The sequence below is a fragment of the Elephantulus edwardii genome, unplaced genomic scaffold (genome assembly GCF_000299155.1).
Source record: "Elephantulus edwardii isolate Elephantulus edwardi_28Jun2011 unplaced genomic scaffold, EleEdw1.0 scaffold00003, whole genome shotgun sequence".
Lineage (NCBI taxonomy): Eukaryota > Metazoa > Chordata > Mammalia > Macroscelidea > Macroscelididae > Elephantulus > Elephantulus edwardii.
In genome coordinates this window covers 33,651,884-33,676,654 of record NW_006399753.1, presented here as the reverse complement: position 1 = coordinate 33,676,654, position 24,771 = coordinate 33,651,884, and the positions used below count along the sequence as shown (strand labels likewise).

General features: G+C 37.2%; 1 protein-coding gene across 1 annotated transcript in view; it reads left to right on the top strand.

Moving 5' to 3' along the window:
- The first annotated feature begins 12,638 nt into the window (after positions 1-12,638).
- The window catches only part of PSMD14 (proteasome (prosome, macropain) 26S subunit, non-ATPase, 14), a 123,421-nt gene continuing 111,288 nt past the window's right edge, over positions 12,639-24,771 (top strand). The window contains exons 1-2 of the mRNA XM_006879364.1: positions 12,639-12,730; positions 15,192-15,243. Coding sequence (XP_006879426.1) covers positions 15,196-15,243 — 48 coding nt within the window. The 5' untranslated portion in view covers positions 12,639-12,730; positions 15,192-15,195. The remainder of the gene's footprint in view (positions 12,731-15,191; positions 15,244-24,771) is intronic.

Genomic DNA, 24,771 nt, shown 5'->3' with positions numbered 1-24,771 from the left:
CAGCTCTGCAACTGCATCCTGGCCCATCCTCACCTTTCTGCCCCCAACCCTCACCTCCTTGTACCCCCAATATGTTTTTCCCCAATAAAAAAAATATTAAAAAAAAAGAATATTATTGAGGTTGCACATGTTTTGGTTTATACTCTGCAGCATAGTCATGTGATCCATCTAGCTGCTAGAAAGGACAGGAAGTACACTTTATATAGTTATTAGTTGCTGTGTGCTGTCGAATTGGAACTGAATCATAGGTGACCCTCTAGTGGGTTTTCACAGGCAGTAAATCTGATAGGAGATTGCTCTTTCTCCAGTGGAGCAGCTAGTGGATTCGAACTGTGTGCCTTTGAGATTGAAGCACAGCTTCTTACCGGTAGGCCACACGAGCTCCCTAATTAATAGTAGAGGATATTTAAATATATCATCTTCATATTTTTTTAGTCATCACATTTATTTTTCTTCTTTTCCTGCCCTCTTTTGGATTAATTTAGAGGGAACTGTAGAATTGAAGGCTTTGAGACATAATAAAGCATTCTGACAGAAAGCAAATTTGCTATGGCTAGAGCAAAAGATACTCTAAAATTGAAGAGACATTAACTCTTGTATTAAAACATTATATTTCTGTAGGTCTAAGACTACAGCCTTCAATATGAATTACATCTCAACAAGAAGAAAGGAAAAACCCTATTTCACTAAACAGCATCCTGATAGATTGTGAAAAAAGTTAATTTCATGTTACTTGTATTCACAGCCAACATCCATGGTAGAGAAGTCAAGAAATCAGAAGCTTTGTTGCATTGGGCAAATCTGTTTACAAGGACCTCTTCAAAGTGCTAAGGAGCAAAGATGTCAGGCTTAAAGACAATTGTGCTACAGCCAAACCATGGTCTTTTCCATTGCTTCATATACATGTGTAAGTTGAACAATGGATTAAGAAAGACCAAAGAACTGGTGCATTTGATTGTAGCACTAGCAAAGACCATGAACTGCCAAAAGAACCAACAAGTAAGTCTTGGAGGAATTGAAATTAGAGTCCTTCCTGGTTAGAGGCAAGGATGATGAACCTTCATCTTATATACGTTGGGAATGTTGTCACAAGGATTTATTGGGTGCTGCCAAGTATGACTCATAGTGACACTATGAACAACATACCTGAACCCTACCCTATCCTGTGCTATTCTCATCCCTGACATACTAGAGTCCACTGCTGAAGTCATTGTGTCAATCTATCTCACTGTGTGTATTGCCCCTTGCCAAGGAATAGCCTTGCCTAGCTACATGTCTAAGTAGCAAGGAGCAATATGACTGGATTGTTTTCCAAGGCATCTCTGTCTGTTCTTTTGGTAGTCCATGAGGTATTCAGTACTCTTCTCCATCACCACAACTCAAAGGTAGGGCTAGTCGTTGGAAAAATACATGCTTGGGAAAGTGGAGAGTTAGTAGAAGACAGGAAGACCCTCAAGGAGATGGACACAGTGAAAACAATGGGCTTGAGCGTGGAGATTGTGAGGATGGCTTAGGAGGTTTAGATCTGTCGTTCACAGGGTCACTATGAGTTGTAATCAACTTGGGGTCACCTTAGAACAACAGCATTGAAATGTTGTAAATAGCAACAAATAGAATTTCACTCAAAGAAGGGATATGATCATATTGCCTCTCAGAAAAACTTTGCCAGCTAGGAGATAGATTGGAAGAAAGACAAACTAGAGGCAGGGAAACTGGTAGATTCTTACAGTATTTCTGAAAAGAAATGAGAGCTTAAGTTAACGCAGAAGCAGGGCCAATTGAGAATGGAAGCTGGCGACTTGAAAAGCTATTACATAATTTAGAAAGTTTGAGATTTTTGAAGTGATTAAAGCAAAAACAGAGAAGTGATTAGAACAAAGATTATGTCTACTCTTCTATTTTAGATTAGGGAAATTGATTGGAAGTAAGGTTTGTATGTCCAAAAGAAAACAGAAAATGTACAAGTTGTTGATTTTGTAGTGGAGAAGGGATAGGGGAATGCACAAATGGGGGTCCAAATATATTTAGCATTACCCAAGTGTAAAAATAGTATTTTCTAGAAACAAATGCAGACCTCTATGAGAGGAACACGTTTTACATAATTGTGCCAAAAGTTTAGGATCCAGATGTTCTAATTTTGGTTCCACACCATCCAGTAGGCTTATTGTCATTTCTGATTTGTTGCTAAGTGACACCCTGGGGGACTCTGGTAGTTTACTGCTAAGGAATTGTGCTGCCAACTAAGGCATATTAGGCAGGAAAAAGATGGGCAATCTCCTCCCTTGGGATTTACTGCCTCTAAAAACCCCCTGGAGGGTCAGCTAAGAAGGTTCTGACTGCAGGATACCTAACAAGTGCCACTCTAGTCAGCTGCAACTCATAGCAATCCCACGAAAACAGAATGAAACCGTGACTGAGCTGAGCCACTTTCACAAGTTTTGCTGTGTTTAAACCTATGGTTGCAATCACTATGTCAATCTACCTAGTGGCACCTAGCGGTTGACCCGTTATTTATCCAAGCATAGATATCCAAGGAACGTCCAAGGAATGGTCCTGTTAACAGTCTCACCATTTTCACTTCTGAGGAGCATTACTTCCAAGACAGATTTATTATTCTTGGCTTTGTTATGTACCGTTGAGTCACATGCGACTCATAGCGACCCTATGTACAACAGCCCTAAACCCAGCTCTATCCTGTGCCAATCTTATTATCTTTGACACACCTACCCCCATTACCCCAGTGGCTGCATCAATCCATCTCATTGAGGATCTTCCGCTCTTGTGCTTCCCAAGGACTGGTCCCCTCCTTGAAACATGCCCAAAGTATGTCAGATGAAGCTTCAGAATCCATGACTCCAAGGAGCAGCCCAGCTTCACCCTCCCCAGGAGAAAGCTGTTTGTTCTCCTAGCAGTCCATGGTATATTCTGTACTCGTCTCTAACACCACAGCTCAAAGGCATCAATTCATTGTCCAGCTCTCTGATGCACAGCCCACAACCACCTCTACTCACTGCAAAAAAACGCAGGCTATTCTCATGGATCTCACCTGATGGTATGCACAGGAATCAGATCGATTACATCTGTGCAAAGAATCTCTGGAGAAGCTCAATATCAGCTGTAGAAAACTAGGCCAGGTGCTGACTGTGGAACAGACCACCAACTACTCATATGCAGGTTCAAGCTGAAGCTAAGGAAAATGAGACCAAATTCACAGGAATCAAAATTGGATCTTGAGTCTATCCTATTTTTTCTTTTTACTTAGGAACGTTTAAATATGCTTAGGGAGCTCCTGGGGGAGCTGAGCTGCTAAACCAAAGGCGGCGCCTCTCGCTTGGTTTGAATCCGCAAGTGGGTCCTGGAGATGCCATTCACAGTTCTGGAAGAGCTGTTATTAGTTGGTTCTGACGGCAATGAGTGAAAAGACTGAAAGACGTTTCTTATGTTGAACATATCTGAGATGCTGAGAATAAAGAACTTGCACAATATGCTACATTTAACAGACACTTTGATATAAATTTATCAAGATTGGGCACTTTCGTTCTCTGAAAGCCTAATATTTAGCAGTTAATTGGTAAAATGTTACTGCAGAAATGATTTCACAAGGCTTTCAAAACTTTAATTCGGAAAACGTTATTGTTTCCTTGAAATCCAATCCTTTTAAAGCGGTAATGGCAGGAATTAGCAAGGTAAAGTAGGCTAAATAAGCCGTCCTGACAGATCCTCGTCACACTCTACTCTCCCCTAGCTTTTGTGTCTATTGTTGCTGTTTGCCACCGAGTTCGAACCCACCTATCACTGATCCTCCGGAGGCCGTAAGTCGCACGGGAGGAGACCGTCCATCTTTCTCCCGTGAAGCAGCTGGAGGATTTGAACCGAGTGTCTTTGGGATTGTAGTTCAGCTTCTCACCATTAGGTCACCCTTTTTTTGGTCTGAGATAATCAAATTTGTTTAGATCACTAGAGCCTTTTAGTTTTTGATGAAGGCTTCGTTGGCAGTGAACAGCCGAAAGAAAGTGGCTCCCGGTTCTGTAGTCCATTTTCTGATTTATCAGACACTTCTAGGCCAGAGTAGGCCGACGCGTCACATTGTGATCGCTCCAAGTGCACAAGGAGAGAGAGTTGGAGAGAAGATGGGGTGAGAAACAGGGAGCAAGCGGCAGCTTGCACCCACTTCCGCTCTGCCCGACTCTCGGGCGGACGCACTGGGCGGCCCGCCCCGTCCAGCCGGGCGCTCCTCTAGGGACGCCCGCCCCACTCCGAGGCGACTCCCATTGGCAGTCAGGGGAACGGAAGCCGAAGCGGAACGGTGAACCCGGAAGTGCTTCGCAGCAGGGGCCCGGGCGACTCTTTTGAATGGAATCGGGCTGATTCATCGCCGGTTCGCGGAGTCAGAGCCGGGCCAAGTCAGAGCCCTCGCTGTCGCCACCGCAGCCGCACCGCGGCAGCAAGACGAGCGTTTAGATCGCGTGCTCCCGTCTTCCTCCCGCGTCAGGTAAGACCCCGAGCGTAGGCCTCGGAGATCCGAGGAGGTGTCCGCGCTAGGCCGCTGTCAGCCCCGGCCTTTCCTGAGTCACGTTGCCCAGCTGGATGGCCGATGAAGAGCCAGAGCCCCAGGGAGGAGTCCCGGCGCCTTCGTGCTCCTCGTCTGCTGCCTGAGTATCTCCCAGGGTCGGGTTTGCATGTAGTGTCCAACGCCTCTTTCTGCATAGCCGAATTTCTTACGTCTTGGGAACCTCACCTCCTGCACAAGGAGAACCCCTGCTTGTGGCTTCTGTTTGCCCCGTTTCAGTTGATCCTGTGTTGGAAAACTTCAAAACAGGCAGAAGAAACGAGAAAGAGAATGAAGTTAACTTCCCCGACAAATTCTTACATGCGTTACCGCCTGTACTTCCTGAGGTCTTGCTCCTATTTCTCTTAGTGTTAATTTTTTGAAGCTCTTGGGATTGCACTGATTTTTAACCTCGAAAATAGACCAAACGCAGTGGACCTATTCATCCCTGTTGTGACAGCTAACCCACTTTAAGCATTGTTCTGGTTGAGTAGTTGTTTATGAGTTAGGGACAATTTTTGTTTTCAAGTAAGTTGTTCGCTGCTGCATGTTGCCCTTTAAAACTTTTCCTGGGAACTTGACTTTGTACCTGTGAGAAGGGGGTGGGCGGGGGGAGGAGACTTTTTAACAAGGAAACATTTTACTTATTTAGGTTAAAATGGGAGCCAAAAGTTGATGAAATTTTCTTAGGGAAGAAGGTGTTTTAGAACCGTAAGTTTCCATACAAGTACACTTGTAGTCTGAAATTCTTTTTTTCACTGCTTGAAAAAAAGCATCTTATTACTGGTGCTGTGATAAGACTTATGAGCAAAACAGTAAGACAGTCGTTAATGTAGAAATAATGGGGGGAAATAAGCTCATATTAGTAGTAATGATTAATATAATGGTGGTATTACTGTCTGTTAAGTAAGGCTACCTACTGGTTTCTTTTTTTCAAGTGTATTTGTTTTAAACAAATTGGATCAATTATTGGGCGTTAAAAGAGTGTAAGAGCCATAGTAACTCAGAATTAACTGCAGTTAAAAAGGTAATATTAATCAAGTGCTATTTTTTTTTTTAAAAGCCTGCCTATTGTCTCCACAAAGAAAGTTTTGCAAAAAGAATTAAGTTTTGAAGTTAAGCTCCTTCAATGAAGTTTCACCTGTTGAGTTTGGGGGCATTATTTTTCCCCCTTAGGTATTTGGTAAAGACTTACTGATGTTCTAATTGAAGAGCTAGATTTTAATGTTTGTGATATAGGCTTATACAAATTTTTTTCCCTTCACTTGTTTTTTTTTATTAGTTTCAATGAACATTTACAGAGATTTTAGATTTCCATTCATTCATTGTTGCACAGGTTTATACAAATTTTAAGCTTGTTGCCAAATAAATGTTGTTCTTAGTAATGTACTAAGAAGACTTTGTGCTTTTCTTTGTTTTTAATTTTATAATAATGTTTGTTTCATCAGTCATTGTTCACTTGAGAAAGCTTTACCTAAATATGACCATATACTGTTTTTTTTTTCTCACTCATAAATTTGCGATATGCCTTGTTTGATGCATTGACTTGGCAATTTATACACTGCTTTATGAGAGAATTATGTTATCTCTTGTTGTTGTTGTTATGTGCCATTGAGTAGCTTGACCCTATGTACAACAGCTCTGGACTCTGCTCTATCCTGAGCCAAACTTATTGTCTCTGACACACCTACCCCCATTACCCCAGTCACTAAGTCAGTCCATTTGATTCAGGGTCTTCCTCTCTTGCGCTGTCCCTTGTTCCTCCACCCTCCCAAACATGATGTCCCTCTCATGTAACTCTCAGATAATACCTGCAATAATAGTATATATTGAGCACCTGTTAAATTGTGTAGTCCATAGGACAGTTTGCTGCTGACTCATTTGAGCCTCTCTGGTAGACTGAATCCACCAGAGGTGGGAGAGAGAAGTTTAATAACATCTCATAAAAAACCTGCTGGAGGGTCAGCTGTCGACTGTTTCTGATATGAAGGCAATAAAAGAAAGAAACCATGTTCTAGATAGTGTCTTAGTGCTTTGTATTTATTCTCACAGTAGCCTAGATGACATTTTAAAATATTGTTGTTTTGTTGTTGGATGCTGTCCAGTACAAACTGACTCAGTGCTGACCCTCCAGTGGGTTTTCAGAGGCTGCCAATTACACTGAGGGATATTGTCCATCTTTCTCCCACTTTTCAAGACATTACTCAATCCAGTTCTCTGATAATACAAATGAGATATGTCAAGGTATCACAATGAACTGTACAAATTGTCAAATGAGGACAACAGAGTACATGACATTATGTGGACATACTCAGGTAAGACTTTCTCAAGTAGAAAATGACTGATGAAACAAATATTATAAAACTAAAAATTTTGTAGATGAGATCTGAAGTCTAGAGGTAACTTCTTGAAAATCTTATGGATGGTAGATGGTGAAACTAAGATTTAAATCTAAGCCTCTATTGTTGTTATGTGCCGTCGGGTGGCTTGCGACTCATAGTGACCATCCCGTACTAATCTCACTGGCTCTCACACACCTGCTCCCATTACTCCAATCACTGACTATTCATTTTATCGAGGGTCTTCCTCTCCTGTGCTGTCCCTCCACTTTCCCAAGCATGACGTCCCTTTCTATCCACTGGTTCCGCCTTGCAACATGCCCAAAGTATGTCAGATGAAGCTTCAGAATCCTTGCCTCCAAGGAGCAGGTTGGTTTCACCCTTTCGAGAACAAACCTGTTTGTTCTCCTAGCCGTCCATGGTATATTCAACACTCTTCTCCTGCACCACAGCTTGAAGGCATCAATTATCTTTCTATCATCCCAAGTTACTGTCCAGCTCTCTGACTAGCATGCAATTGATAAGACTATGGCCCAGATCAGGTACACCTTCGTCTCCAACCTGATGTTGTTGCGCTTCAGTACCCTGGAGATGTCTCTGACAGCCGACTTTCCCAGTGAAGTTTGTCTCTTGATTTCCTGCCTGTTGGTACCAAGAGTGTTGACTGTGGAGCCAAGCAAACGAAAACTGTTAACTATCTTAGCCTCTTCACCATCCATAATGATGCTACCAACTAGCCCATAACTTACTGGTTATAAAATCTTTCCCATTTTACCCAGTTCTCTCTATATGTTTCCTTAGGCTTATGTCTTTCTTCTTCTGGTACACTAAACATTCTTTTAGTGTAAAGTACTCTAAATTTCTTTATAAAAACCAGAAATACAAAAATCTTGGACTCACTGCTGTCTAGTAGGTTCTAAATTTGCAGCCTTTCATTGAGTTTGTGAGGCTGTAAATGAACATGAGAGGAGACTGCCCATCTTCCTTCTTGCAGTGACTGGTGGATTTGAACCACTAGAGCTGTATGCCTTGGTTAGCAGTGCAGTATCCTATGGACTAGGTCACCAGTGCTCCCATACTTAGTTTCATGGTGCCTTTATCTCTGTACCATTTTATATATACAAGATTCACTCACTCCTGTTGCCATTGAGTTGATTCTTATTCATGGTGACCCCATGTGTGTCAAAATAGAACTGTACTCTGTAGGGTTTTAAATGACTGATTTTTCAACATTCTTTTAAGTAACCTTTCTTTTGAAGTACCTCTGGGTGGATTTAAACCTTTAACCTTTTAATTAGCCTAGTTTTCAACCATTTGTATCTCCAGGAATTCCATTTATAAGTTGGAGAGGAACATGATTCTCTGGGGTAGAACTGTAAATCTTAGCAGAAGTTGTTATTGTTGTTGTGTAGCATTGAGTCAGAACTGACCCACAGCTGACACTTCAGAGGGCTTTCAGGACAGTAAATGGCAAGGGAATTGACTGACCATCTCTCTCCTACAGAACAGTTGGTGGATTCAAACTGTGTGCCTTTGAGTTGGCAGTGCAGCTCCTTATCACTAAGCCACCAGAGTTTCCTAGCAGTAGAAGCTTGCCTCATATTTCTTCTTGTAATGGCTAGTGGGGTTTGAACTGCTGACCTTTAGTAGCCCCACACTTAACCTAGTATATATACTACAAGGGTTCCTTATATGAAAAGTAAAAACAAAAAACTTCAAACCTCCTGCCTTTGAGTTGATCTTACTGATGGTAGCCCTCTATTGGGATTTCAAGGCTGAAACTCTTTATGGGAGAGTAGCCAGGCAAGTTCACTACCACGGCCCCTTTATTTATACACACAATACATGTTTTACTTAAACGTGGTCATTAGGAGGTACTACAGTATATATTTATGATGATTCCATCATCACTGTACTAATCTGGGGAAAATCTTATTTTCAGAATCCTTACGTAATTAGTATTGATTCTTTCTATTTCTTTCACTAAAGAAAAACCTTGAAAAGGTGAGCAGAAGAAGTTCCTAATTATTTTCCACAAATCAGAACGTAGAGGAATTATAAATACAATGAAATCTATAATCATAAGTAGTTTAAAAAAGACTTAGTATCAATTTGAGACTAGTATTTGACAGCCACCATATAGATTGGGTAATAAAAAAATGGAAAGTAAACTAGGAAGAAGAATGATGAACAGTTAAAGCTTTTGTGATTTTGCTTAGTTTTTTTTTGCGATATTGAAATACCAATGTCCCTTGTGAAAAGGCTAAGAAGTTAAAAAAGATCTTCACATTCCGAATCCAGAGTAAGATAATTTTGCAGGTAATTCCATACATTTTTAACAGCTATTTGTGAATTGGTTGCTTTTAAATAAAAGATGTTTGTTGCCAGTGTCTAATCAATTATATGTTGAGAGAGAAAAAGTAGAAAATTAACCTTCTGAAACATTAATTCAGAGATTCTTTTTTTTTAATTCAGAGATTCTTAATGGTTCTTGATCAAGTATCTGAGGCTGTATAAAAGGAGATTGCCTCCCATAAAGCAGCTGATTGGTGGATTCAACGGGCTGGAGATGTAGCTTTCTGATTAGTAGTGCAACTCCCTATAGACTTAGGTCACCAGGGTTCCCTAGGAATGAGGAAGACCTTTGATGAAATGGATTGATACAGTGTCTGCAACAACAGGCTTCAGCATAAAAAGATTAGTTGGATTGTGCAGGATTGGCAGGATTTCATTCTGTTGTACATAGCGTACCTATGAGCTGAAAAATTGACTTGATGGCACCTAACAATTAAAACACTTAATTAATATTTTTTTTAATAATGATTTAAGTAAAGTTATTGTTGACATCATTGTCATTGATGTCATACGCTGTGAAGTTGGAACCAACTCATAGCTGACTTTTCGGCATGTTGTAAGAGGCTTAAAAAAAAAATTTTAAAAAAGAGGCTAAAAATTCCATTGGAGCAGATTACCCCATCTTTCTCAGAGCAGCAGATGGATTACTGCCTACCTTTGATTTGACTATATAGCTCCTTACCACTAAGCTACCAGAGATACCTAAATAAAGTTAGTCATATTATGCACGAACTCTTGAGTCCTCTGCTTTGTAATGAGTAGAAAAATGCTTGGTTTAGATCCATAGATTTTTTTCCCCCAAAGAGCCATAGATCTTTTGTATGTATTTTAATGCTGTGAGTTAGAGATTTTATTCTTTATGTTTAAAATTTTTAACTTTCTGAAGCCCCTCTGCTAAATACTGCAAAATACAAATGCCTCCCTATAACTGGTTAATTTCATAGTGTAAAATATGGCCAGTGCTTTTAAACTTACTTTAAGTGGCAAAATGCAAAAAGGGTAACTGGAGGATTGTTGTTGTTGTTAGGTGCCATCAAGTCAGGTATAATTCATAGTGACTCTGTAAACAGCAGATTTGAGTCCTGCTGACATAAAGAACAGCAGATTTGAATCTTGCTGCCAGGGACCTCTCCAGAGTGCTCAAGAGCAATGATATCAATCTTGAGATTAAGGTGTACTGATCCAGACTGTGGTCTTCTCAGTTGTTTGCAATGCATCTGAGAGCGGGACAATAAATAAGGATGATAGAAGAAAGATGCTTTTGAGTTGTGGTGCTAGAAAAGAGTATTGAACATACACTAAGCACTTCCAAGAGGTCTGTCCTGGAGAGGGTGAAACCAGGTTACTCCTTAGAGGCAAGGATTTTGTAAGTTTCTCACATACTTTGAGCATGTTGTCAAGAGAGGCCAATCCTTAGAGAGTGACATTGCTTGGAAGAGTTGAGGGTCAGCACTGGAGAGAAAAACTCTGGATAGATGAATTTATGCAGTGACTATGGCAGTGGGGTGAGAGATGTCATGTCAAAGATGGTCAGGTTGGCTCAGGATAGGGCAAGTTTCAAAGCATCACATTGAGTTATAGCAGACTAGATGACATATAAAAACAACAGTTGTCTCTTTGTTTCTAACTTACATTTGTTTTACATTCATTCGTGTGCTTAATTTTACTAATTTTTATTTTAGTGATGCGTAATACTCCACTGTGTAAATACATTGTGTATCACAGCTTTTTTTAGCCATTCCTGCATTGATGGATGTTTGGATTGTTCATCTCTTTGGTGTTGTAAATAATGTTACAGTAAACATGGGTGTGTTAATGTTAGTTTGTGTCACCACTCTTATTAGCATATATACCTAGTAGGATTGCTGGCACAAGCTGTAGTAATCTCAGCTTTTATGGAAATATAACTACTGTTGCACCATTTTACTTTCATATGATGGTTGCAAAATTTTACTATGACATCTAATAGACTTTAGCATCATTACTTCTAATCCTTCCTACATGTTTAATATTCTGAAAACAGTGACAGTTTATAATATTATTGAAGAGAAAATGACCATAATTGCAAAAGTTGTTTCTTTTTAGTTTGATACCATTATAAATACCATTATAGTTCCGTCTTTCCTCCACCATTCCTACAGTGTTTCCTTTTATTTATGTTTGTATGTACCAGAGTATTTGTCCACATATGAACTATACCAAATAAATCTTAGCACTCAAAACATATAAAAGCAAACTACTTCACACATCTCTTTACCAAAACAGGTTCTTGATGCAGAGTATTAAGTGGCGAAGCCCTTATTGAGTGACTTCATGAGTATCACCCTATTTCTTTTATAATTTTGATAATATGTTAGTCATTCATTAATTTGAGTTTGAATACTGTCACCCGAAGATGCAAAAATCTTCACAATTCCTAATTTTTGTACACAATGTATAAGACCTAAACAAAACCCATTACCTTCAAGTCAGTTTCAAATTCTAGTGATCCTATAGGACAGTGGGACTGTCCCATAGGGTTTCCAAGGCTGTAACTCTTTGTGAGAGCAGAATGCAGCACCTTTCTTCTAAGAAGTAAATCATGGGATTGAGCCGTCAGCCTTTCAGTTAGCATCCAGATCCTTTGAAGATTGTACTTTGAGGGCACCCTACATGTAGTGATAGGACAGTAGAACTTGCATGGGTTTGTTTCCGAGGCTATATGTCATTATTACAGAAATAGATTGCTATGTTTTTTACTTGTAAAGTATCCAGTGGGTTTGAATTGCTACTTTTCATTAGTTGGTGTGGACTTTAACCACCAGTAATACAAGGAATCCAAAGAAAATAATTACAATATCTTCAGTTTATTTGAATGTTGCATTGTTGTAGGCAGTTATCATTTATTTCCTTTTTTTTAGTCTTTAGCAAAACTGAGAGTAGTTCATGAGAAATCAAGTAATTTCTAGAATGATGATTTAGTAAATGTTCCTCAGTATACAGAAAAATTAACACTATGGGAATTTCATACTGTGTCATAGATTTTTAGTAGGGTTCAATGAACCTGTAAGGGGTAATGGCACCTTAAAATGTATTTTGTTCTAATTTTAAGAATAAGTAAATTTTCTGTTTTTTAGAAGAACTCTAAAAAGGTACTAAGGAAGACCTCTAAAAGTCATGAAATGTCAGTCCTTCTATTAATTGGAACTACTAAAAATATTAAAATCTAATGCATGGTTAATCACTAGCATGGATGGTAGTTCATTTCATAATAGTCTCAAGAAAAATCATGTTTAAATATATTCTTAATTTTAGTAAGTTTCTTATTTTAAAGCTGTTGGCATAAACATCCCCTCCTAATTCTCAAAATAATTGTATATATATATTTTTTTAAGGAGAGAGGAAGGAAAAATTACATCTGCTAGAATTAGCAAGAGCTTGAGCTAAGAAAATTTTGTAAAATTCAACAAAGTTGAAGCTTAACATCTCAATTGTAGTGACTCATCAGGTAAGAGTTAATATTTTTTTACTTAACCCTTTTTTCAGGATATCATAAAGAGTTGTTAAGAAAATTTAGCAGGTCTCTAAACTGATGAAATTGTATGGTAAATCAAAGGTAGGGGTTTGTAAAATTTACTTAGATAACTGGCATTTTTATATTCAGTGCTTTTTATAAAATTTTTAAAAAGTTTACTATAGAGCTTTTATGAATATATTTTATTTTCAAATATTAATACTTTTGTTAAATTTGGTTTTTTTCCTTAAATGTTTTAATTTGTGAATTTTTCTTTTTGTTTGCTGAGACATCTAATTTTGCTAAAAACACAAATTTGACCTGCCAGATTTTCATTCCCTCTGCTCCCCACATTGCTCATGTATATTCACAGCATCTGGAGTCTGTGTAAAGTCATAAAAAACAACACAGAGGGAAATAGATAAACTGAACACAGCTGGGAATCGACTTTGGCCTAGTATACTTTATGCTGTTGTTTATATTTCTACTACTTCTTTAAGTGGGAACTTGAAAATAGTATAAATGGATTTTTTGGTTATTTTTTGATAATATATATTCTTGAGAACACTCTTTAATATTTTAAAGTATAAGGTTTCTTTCCCCCCTTCTCCTTTATTTCTGCAATTTGTATTATATATTAAATGCCATATTTGAATTTAGGAATTTTATTGAGAATTTGATGAAGATATTATTTGTAAATGTTGTAGCTGGAAAGATTTGTGCAGGTTGTGAGGCAAAAATTTGAAACCAGACACAAAATCAGTAAATGATTTTACTTATACAAAACTTAAAAGCAGCAGAACCAATCTTTACTGTTAGAGGTTAGAATTTCATCTTTAGAAAGTGACAGATTGTTAAGAAGAGAGCATGCAGGAGAACAACTTCTGAGGAACTAGAGTTTATCGATCATGATGATAGTTATATAGTGTGTTCATATTGTGAAAATTCCATGACTGTATGATTTGCTCATTTTTTGTATGTAGACTTTTAAAAAGTTTGCAATATTATCCTTGTTCAATATTAGCAGGATTCCGTTGTTAGGAAGATTTCATAAACATGATTAGGCAGTGTGGTGATGATTGCAAATATATTCTTGAATATTAACAGTTCATCTTAATAGCAGTTCCAACTAACAAAACAACATGAACAAATAACTAATGCACTGGCGCCTAATTTACTGTGTAATTTGTGGTAATATCATTTTTGAAAGGTAAAGGCATTGAATTAAGGCATGGAAGCCATTTCAAATAAAGACAAAACGCCTTTTTTTTTTTTACATTGGTTTTAAAACATTAGTTGGTACAGTTACTGATTTTTACACTCTTTTATTCTTTTTTATGTGTTAGAGGCCTTGTAAATATACTTGCTATTTCTTTTTATTTCTTAACTTTCTGGGAGTTTTTCAAGCTTATGGATGTTCAATTATTTCAGACATATAAACAAGTCAGATTGGTATTCTGAAGTTAATCCTGTTTATTGTTTCTCATGATAACTCTAAAATGTTAATTGAGAATAAATAGGTAATAGACATATTAAGATTACCAAAGGGTAAGGCATTTAATAAAGGATAAGTGACACAAAGTTGCTAAAGAGAGAGTAGAGAGAGGTATAAAAGAATTACTACGGATCAGAATTACAGAAAGTGGGAAAAGTGAGATAACATTGTGAATATTGAAATTAATGTTATAAACTGTATAAATAGTTGAAGGAAAAATGGATTTGCTTTATAAACTTTGAGGCACTTAACAATAATAATAAAAACTTAAACCAACCCAGGTGAATTTCCTTCATGAAAAAGGCGTATGTCTCTATGAAATCCGAAATAACCAGAGTATGTTGGTGGGTTCTAGAGCACTATCTCAATACATTAATGTTTACTTTATAGTATTTCTTTAGGAATAATGAGTTTGTTTTTAAAAAGCCTTTGATGCTAATTCAGAGATCTATAATCTGCTCACAATGTCTTTCACATGTAGTTTTGATGATAACTGACAAGCTGTAAGTTAATTAGCACAGAACTTACTAATGAGGATGTTAAAATTTAATTTAAAAGTGAGGACTTTTATTTGTACACTCTGGACAAAGTGAAGGAAATTCAATCATACATATGATAAGTCTTATCAGGCATTTTTCCCTTATTCAGGTATTTTATTAAATAACAATAAGAAAATATAATTAACTTAATGATAGCAAAGTTTTGAAAGTATGCTAAGATTGCTTGTCTTTAAAACTAGGGATAACCCAAAACCAAAGCAGTAAAATAAGGTCTGTTAATTAGCATGGAAGACAGCTTCTTGAATTAATATGTGGTGTTAATTAACAGGAAGTCTGATGTTGTGTTGTAATTACCACCAATATTTTTGACATACTGAGTGACTGAAGGTGAATTATATAGATAGCAATTGAGTAAACACTTTTGTGCTTAAGAACATTTCCCTTTGTTTCTGTTTTCTAGAAATATGGACAGACTTCTTAGACTTGGAGGAGGTATGCCTGGATTGGGCCAGGTTAGTATTTAGATTCCGAGTATTTCTTTGTGTATGAACTACAAAAATATCTAGTTATCCAAAGAGAAAGAAATCACTCCCAGGAAAATCACCTTACATAATCTACCCTTTATAGCTGGTTGCTGTATTGCAACTCTAATATGTGGAAAACCTTTTCTGTCATCTTAATTTATTGCCTTCTAGCTATTAAGAATTTTTTTTTTTTTAATTTGGGGACATAAGGATTATCAAACTTTTAATGAAAAGAGGTGCAGAGTACTTTATTTCTGGGTTGAAAATATAAATTTAATAAGTAATATTTAAGTAAACATGGCAGCTTGACTAGATTAAAGAAACTGCCCATAAAAAATTGTTCTTAAATGCAATCTTAAAACATAAATTCTAGCTATTAATTTGTAATTTTGATACATAGATGAGTTAATAGGTGTTGTCCTCTTTTAAGCTAGAGAATATGGTTTGTTACATTTTCTTGGAATTAGGTGGTCTGCCAGTTGTTTTACTGTTACCATTTATTTTGTTCTATGCTATTGGTCGAAAGGATCTCTGGATAGATTTTTATCCAGAACAAAGAGATAAGAAGTTTACAGGTAAAGAAGAATTTCTCCTTTTTTTGAGCCATGCAGTGATTCTTCTTTTCTTTATTCACTTAATCTTGACAATCTTAACCAAAAAAAAAAGGTCTATGCTTTGTTCTGTTCCTAAGATTTTAATGTATTGTTTTATGACTTAATAGTAGACATATTTCTTATAACTCACCTTAAGAACCCTTTTAGTTTCCTTCGTTTCTGTATCACTATTAATGACTTTGTCTTCCTCATTTAAAGTAGTCTGTATTTACTATGAGAAACAATTTTATTTGTAACTTCATGAAATTTTCAGTGTTTTAAAGGCAGTTTTGCAGGAATTCTTTGAATAGGTCTGTGCTGGTTTGTGACTGATAGTTTCTTTTAGAAAGTTGACATTTTTTTTGCAATCCTATATTATGTTGTTGAAAAACTTATTTTTAAAGTTTACTTCTTTTGAACAATATTGAGTATTTGTGATTCTGTGCTATTTCTTCAGGATTCTTAATTATTGTAACATTTGAGTAGTTTATTCTCTAAAGAAGCCTAAGAATTTCAGAACTTGGTCCTTTTTTATACTGTTTTCATATGTTTGTAAACAATAAATATATTGCTTAATAATAGTAAGCCACAGAAAAATAACAGGAGTGAAGATAGTATGTAAATAGTACAGATTTAATCTGCAGACTTTAGCTAAACACATTACCTGAATACAATGTTTAAGGTACATTATGTCAAATTTGCAAACCAAATAACTTTCCTTATATATTGTTGTTGTTCTCATTTCCATGAAATTAGACTGACTCTTTGCTATCCATCCATTGAGTCTCCTAGGCTCTAGATCTTAACAGTGCTTCTTGAGTGGAGCTACTGGTAGATTCAAACTACCAGAGAGGCTCAGCTTCAGGGTTAGCAGTGCAACTCTGTGCCATCAAGTTCCCTCCCAATCATGACGATCTTCTGCACAGCAGAACTAGGTCATTGTGATTAATAAGATTTTTATTGGTAGGCTTAGGGTTTTTTTTAAAAGGGAGGAAATAGTAACTCACAAGTTCTTTTTTTCCTAGTCTTTGATTGGAAGCTCTGCTGAAATTTATTCAGCAACATTGCAGCATGCAAAACTCCACTGACAGATGAGTTGTAGCTATAATTAAGGCACCTTGACTAGGAGTTGAATTCATTTCTTTTGCATAAAAGGGGAGAATTCTGCCACAGAACTTTCCACTGTCACTCCCATAGCTCTCTTAAGCATCAGATACATCCATACTCGAAAGTTGTTGGACATGAAATAATGATCTTACCACAAATTGAGCTACTTTAACTCTGAATGATCACTACTAACTTTTACATTATTAAGTGGGGAAATGTTTGATTAATACCACTTACAGTTTTCTGATTAATTAGTTCTTATGTCTTCAGTTTGTGTATGCAAAACTCTTAAACTTACCAGCAAGTGGTCTACATTTGGGAAAATTTTGTCTTCTCCATTTATTGGTAAAATCTCAATATTTCTCACAGATATTTTTCGATTCTTTTGGCTGCTATGCATTACTTATTGATAAAAAGATTTTTCAAAAAGCTATAGCTGCACAAAGGTTATTGCTCATCACATATAAGCAATGCATTTAACATTTGGTTTTTGAGGTAGATGACTTGCAGAAGTATTATTTTAAGGAAGTTACTCTCTGTCAAATTTGTTAGAAATGGAAGAAAGTAAAACAATCGTTGAGCCCTTGGTGTTTGGACACAGTACTTCAAAGAAACAACAGAAATAAAAACTCCACAAATTATTCCTTTGAAAGTTTATTAACATCTCCCCATTAGATTCTTAATAGGTCACTTGTTGGTAAGTTGAAAAGTTTGTCCTTTTTTTTCTTTAAAAAAAGGAATAAAAGCAGAACAAGTAAAGACTTCATCATTTCTTGATATCCCTTAAAATTATTTAGATTTAAGAATTGAATAAACTTTTATTCCTTTTCAGAAATCTATTTCTTTGATTGAAGAAACAAATCATAGGTATTTTGTGAGTGAATGGAGCATCTAAAATAATTGTCTATCGAAATTGTTGCTGTTGTGTACCATTGTGTTGGAACCAACCCAAGCTGACCTTCCAATGGGTTTTCAGAGACAGTTAATCAGATGGGAGTTATCACTCATCTTTCTCCTGCAAAGTAGCTGTTGACTTTGAACCTTGTGCCTAATCTAATCACAGCCTATTTGATGAGGAAAAATGCTTGGAGACTTGACTTTTTATACAAATGTTTAGAATCTTCTTTCTTTGATGTAAATAGTATTTAATTTTCAGCCTTGGTTCCATTATTTATTTAGGAATAATTCAGTTGCCTTTTCTTAGATAATTATATGATACATTTTGTGTGTTTTCTTTCAGACAGTATTTGGACAGGATGCCTTCTTGTATGAGCTAGTAGTAAGATTTTGGGGTTTTGTTCTATGTGCTAATTGATCACTTTGTAAAAAAATATATTTGTACTCAATAAATAATGTAGAGATACCATTTGATACAAATATACACTGAGAATTAAAATAATAGATTGTTAATACTGGTACTTCATTATATTTATGTCTTTCTGCCATGTTCATTTTATTTGAGAGTTAAGGCACTTACAAAAGGAACTCAAAATGTAAACCCATTGTAACCTTTCTCTTTTTTTAAATAAAGTTTTTATTTTCTACTGGTTTATTTACAAAGTTCATGTACATTATTTTTCACACCAGATTTTTCCCATCCTTTACCCATCCCTCCCTCTACCCATATAATCTTTCTCCTTTAACAATAATTTTTCTTTGAAATTAGTCACTGAGCTCATTTTCTCTTGATACTTTATCTCCTGTTCTCTACCTACAAAGATATTTAACTTGCTTATGCCCAAAACCAAAAATCAGATGTCATTGCATCTTGCCATTAAAATTTTTCTTCCACTTATTTCTAGATTTTCTGAAGAATTGACTTATACTTAGCATGCTTAGTAACTACTTAAGTAATTCACTCTCATGAGACTATGCCCTGTCCTCTTTTTCTGTTAGTATATGGAAGTTGTTCAGATTACCAAGTGTATTGACCTACTTTTCATTTTCTCTTAGCTGAACTTCCGTTTTCTACACTGTATGCAGTATATTCTTTTAAGATTTTCTAATTTTCTCTGTTGTGCTACTTGGTCCCAATTCTTCATTAAATTGTTCGTACCTGCAAAGCAGTTGACATTTGATTTTCTTGTCCATATCCTTTTTTATGTTAATAGGAGAAAAATGTTAAGCTAAGATAAGGAACTTTTTCCACACAGTCTCCAACCTTAGCATAAATTTAACAGTAGTTATGCAAGAAGCAGCATAGATATTTTATTAGAACTACTAGAATTTATAAATTTATAGCATTAAACATCAAATATATTTCTTAATTGACTTTTCTCAAGTTCTTAAAAATACCCTGAAATTATAGAAAGATGTGAGGTGATTGTTTTAAAAATATTTATTGGTGTAATTTGACCACTTGTCTTTATGACTTTGGTGTTAGCCTAACAGTTGGCTTTTTTCAGTCATTACAGTAAGTTCCCTCTGATCTCTAGCTACCTTCACTGCAGGTACATGGTCTTGTGTATAGTGTTTCAAATCACTACCACCTGTGGAACTAGGATAAGAGGAAAAGTGCTTCCCATACTGGGTGGCAAGACTTGAGGTGAGCAAGACTTCAAGGAAATTGGAGCAGACCCTGTTGGTGAAATCCTGGTGATGGTGTTGCAGAGACTGACATTGCTTTGGAGAAACTGTGGCAAGGTGCGACTTGAGGCTTCTTGCATTTATGCTAACCATAATTAAAGATTTTTGCTATTCTTATTGGATGCTTGAAGGAGAAACTAGCTTAAAACTGCTCTGAGGTAAACCTTGCTAGATGATTTGGATTTGACTGCTAAACTGAAACCAGAGCGTGGACTGATTGAGGAGCCGTGCCTTGAGACTGTATGGCTAAAACTTGGGTTTGCATTAGTATTCTTTGCCTCCCCCATCCTTCAGTTTCCTTCGCTAATACACCTCATTGTTGGTTCCATAACGGTCAGTCAGTGAGTTAGCAACAAATAACTGAGCAACCTCTTGCTGTTGGTGTGGCTCTGGAGCACCATTGGGCTGAACTATAGGCTCTTTATCTGCTTACTGCTCTGTAGCTGTGAGGGGCTGTGCTAGTCTTACTCCCTCTGGCCCTTCCAAAGGGGTGTTCATGGCCCTGTGCCTCCATTTCCCATTTCCCCTCTTTAAACAATGACTATTTCAATTTAGTCTTGGTGACTAAACTAATACCAGAAGAAGTGAAGACAGAACTCAAGATATAACTAGTTAAAACTTAGTCTCCAGTCTCTAAAGTTTATAAGTCTGAATCTGTTTTAGTTTTAGAAATGGTAAGGGAAAAAAAAGCCTACTATTTACCTAAACTTAGGTGAAACAGTTAAAATAGTTAGATTAATATTTTGAGAGAGAGAGAGAGAGAGAGTGTGTGTGTGTGTGTGTGTGTGTGTGTGTGTGAGAGAGAGAGAGAGAGACGTATGTGTGATCTTATAGGAAATACTAAATTGGACAAAAATGTGGTTACTTAACCCAGAGACCCTTTGCGTAGACCCACAGGTAATTATGTTCTAAATAGGTGATATGTATGAAATAGTTTATATGACTTCATTGTAAATAATTTGACATGTTGTTGTTGTTGTTATGTGCCGTTGAGTTGCCTACGACTCATAGTGACCCTATGTACAACAGCCCTAATTTCCGCTCTGTCCTGTGCCAATTGCACCGTCTCTGACACTCCCATCCCAATTATCCCAGTCACTGAATCAATCCACCTCATAGAGGGCCTTCCTCTCCTGCGCTGTCCCTCCACCCTCCCAAGCATGATGTCCCTCTCCAAGGACCAGTCTCTCCTCACAACATGCCCAAAAGTATTTTAGACGGAGCCTCAATCCTTGCCTCCAAGGAGCCACCTGGTTTAACCCTTTCCAGGACAAATCTGTTTGTTTTCCTAGCAGTCCATGGTATTCTCAATACTCTTCTCCAGCACCACAGCTCAAAGGCATCAATTCTCCTTCTATCCTCCTTGGTCATTGTCCAACTTTCTGATGCATAACAAGTGATTGGGAAGACCAAAGCCTGTATCAGACGCACCTTAGTCTCCAGAGAGACACCATTGCTCTTCAGTAATTTGGAGAGGTCCCTAACAGCAGACTTTCCCATGGCAATGCGCCTTTTGATTTCCTGGCTGCTGGTGCCAAGACTGTTGACTATGGAGCCAAGCAAACTAAAGCTGTGTACAATCTCAATCTCTTCACCATCAATCCTGATGCTGCCAATTGGTCCAGTGGTGAGAATCTTTGTCTTCTTGACATTGAGCTTCAATCCATATTGTAGGCTGCAGTCCTTGACACTCTGCAGCAGGCACTTCAGGTCCTCTTCAGTTCAGCAAGCAGGGTTGTGTCATCCGCGTAACGCAGGTTGTTGATAAATCGTCCACCAATCTTGACCCCACATTTCTCCTCATAGAGCCCAGCCTCCCGGATAATCTGTTCTGCATATAGGTTGAAAAGGTATGACATATAAGTATATAATATTAACTTAATTTTCCTATGAATAAAAGAGGAAATGTGACTGAAATGAAAAGATGGTATTTTAGCTCACTTTTTAAATTGGTTCATATTCAGAAAGACTATAAATAGGTAATGTGAGGGGAAATAATAAAAAGCTAGTAAAGGAGTTTGAAAAGCTTTGAATGCCAGACTTAGTGATTTTTATTGCATTGTGATTTCATGAAGATTGTTTTGTTACCAGTTCTAAGAGGGTTTAGCCTATGATTTTAAAGATTAATTCTGATAGTAGTTTAGAGAACAGGAAGAGAGAATGACTGTGATGACAATAGAAGAATGATGATTCCTGAAGTCATTGTTCACTTTATTTTGAAATTGCTTTGATGTATTAATTTAAAATGTCTGTGACTGTACTACTTGGACCACTTGCTTATACCTTTTTTTTTTTTGCTTTGTAGTTGTATTCATATATAAACTAAAGCCTCTGGGTCCCAAATTTCGCCTCATAAGCGTATTTTAGGGATCTCTGGTGGCTTAGAAATAGGGAGTTGCACTGTCAATTTAGAGGCTTGCAGTGCAAATCCACCAGTTACTCTGCAGGACAAGGATGGGCAGTCTCCTCGTGTGAGATTTCCTGCCTCTTAAAGCCCACTGGAGGGTCAGCTATGACAGTGGTGCTCAACAAGATGAAGTTTATTTTGTGTCTTTTTACATCTGGGTTTGATTGTGAATAATGCCAATAATGTTAAGTGTGACAATTTCAGGTTGTTTGTTGTTCTCTCTTAAGAACTCCTTTTATTATTTCTTATAAGGTTAGTTTTGTTTTCATAAGTGCCTTTAATTTCTGTTTATCTGGAACTATCCCAATTTTATCATTATATTAGAGGGGCAGTTTTGCTGGTTCTATAATTCTGTGAGCAACAAATCTGAACCCTCTCGTATACTGTGCCATCTTCATAATCTCTGACACACTCAAGCTTATTGCTGTAGTCACTGTGTCAATCCACCTAGTTCAGGATCTTCCTCTCCTTCACCATCCCTCCACCTATCTAAGCATGATGTCCCTCTCAAGGAATAACCTCTCCTTTAGTCATGCACAAAGTATGTGAGATGAAGCTTCTTCATGTTTGCCTGTAAGGAACACCTTGCTTGTACTTTCTCCAAGACATAATCTGTTTGTTTTTTTTGGCAGTCCATTAAATACTCCATACTCTCTCCAGTATCCAAATCAAAGGTATCAATTCTTCTTCTGTCATCCTTATTTATCCTGTCCCTTTTGTTGTTGTTACGTGCCATCGAGCTGAGTATGAATCATAGTGACCCCAAGAACAACAGCTGTGAACTCTGTCCTGTCCTGCACCATCCTCACAATCTCTGGCATGCTCATTGCTGCAGTCACTGTGTCAATCCCTCTTGTTGAGAGCCTTCTCATTTGCTAACCCTCCACCTTCCCAAGTATAATGTCCCTCTTCAGGAAACAGTCTCTCTTAACAACATGCCCAAAGTATATGAGACAGCTTCATCATTTCTGCCTCCCAAGAAGCATGCTGACTGCACCTTCTCCAAGACATTCTTTTGGCAGTTCATGAAATGTTCAGTATGCCAAGACCACAGTTCAAAGGCATCAATTCTTGATGCATAGCAAGTGACTAAAAAGACCATGGCCTGAATCAGGCACACCTTAGTTCTCAAAAAACATTGCTTTTCAGTAATTTGGAGAAGTCCCAGACTGTAGACTTGCCCAGTGCAATATGTCTCCTGATCTCTTGTCTGCTGATAACAAGTGTATTGATTGTGCATCCAAGTAAGATAAATTGCTGACACTCTCAATCTTTTCTCCATCTATCATGAGTTGCCTATCAGTCCAGTGGCATGGATTTTTGTTTTCTTGATGTTGAGATGCAATCCTTATTGAAAGGCTGTCAGAATAACTGGAGAAATAATGCTTTTCTGGGTGAAGAATCTTATTATCACATGTCAATTTTTCCAATTAATCATACTCATTGCTATTTTTGTAAAAATACCGGCAAGCATTTTTCATGGATTTAGATACACTGATTCTAAAATTCATTTCGAAGAAAATGGGTAAAAATAGCAAGCAGGCATATGAAGATAAATTCAGCCTTACTAGAATCATGGAAATGAAAATTAAAACGAGCACTAGATTGATTTGCAAAGGCTTGTTATATTAAGCATTTGTAAAGATTCAGAGAAAGAACTGTCAAGTAAGCTTTTCCTTTTTATTTTGGGGAATGTGTTCTGTGTTTGCATGTCTGTATGTCTTTGTTGGAGACTGCCTAAGTACTTAGAACATTACCTTTTACAAATACTAACTTGGAACTTGCTGCCCTCAATCACTTCCAACTCATAGTGATCTCTGTTATGTTTTCAAGACTGTAAATGTTAACAGGAGGACACTTGGCTATTTTTCTCTGTCAGAGCCATGAGTGGATTTCAGCCTCTGGAGGTGAACAACTCCTGGGTTGGCAATGCAACTTGATAAGGACTATGTCACCACAGCTCCAGGGTATACTGTCCTGCTCACTTAAAAACCATGTGGCTATAAGTGATAAAGATGGGCAATCTACTCCTTCCTGTTAAGATTGGAAGCTAAAAAGGGGGACACTATGAGCCAGAATCAGCTGGACAGTAGTAGATACAAATAATAGATACAAATCTGTGTTGAGTGATCATACTGTATATTGCGTGTCAACAGTTAAATTTACTCTGGGGAAGAAAAAAGTCACTCTGGAGAGAAGTTTGGTAATTTCTCCCCAAACTCAGTGTATTTGAATTGACTCTGTTCATAGCTGCTCTCCTTCAGGTTTCTAAGTCTATACGTTTTTACAGGAGGAGACTGCCCATCTTTCTTCCACAAATGACTTGGTGGATTCGAACTGCTGACCTTTGGTTAGTAGCCCAGTGTGAGAAATGTCCAAGACTTTAGCACTTAGTCATTCTGTTCTGTTGTTTTTCTGCTTGATTTAATAATTTTCAGAGGCAAGTAGGCCAAAGAATTCTATATGCGAAAATGAATAATATACTTGTCTTCGTAGGACTTAGATTTAATGTGGAGGATGGAGAAGAAGATAATAAACATAAATGTTATGTGTTATTACTAACCAAAAAAAAATGAGGATAGAGTGATTAGTTTTGGGGTCTTGGTGACATTAGATACTTGGGTTAGGAAAAGTACTCCAATTAGGTGATACTTACTCTGAGACCTTAATAAAGGGAGGAAATAATGAACCTGTGCTTTGCATGTTGGAAAATAGTGTGGTGGTCACCTGGCCAGAACAAAATGAGTGAAATGTAGAGAGGTGGGACATATAGCACTGGAGGGGTTGTCAAAAAAAGGTCAAGCAGAGTTTTGTAGAAAAGTC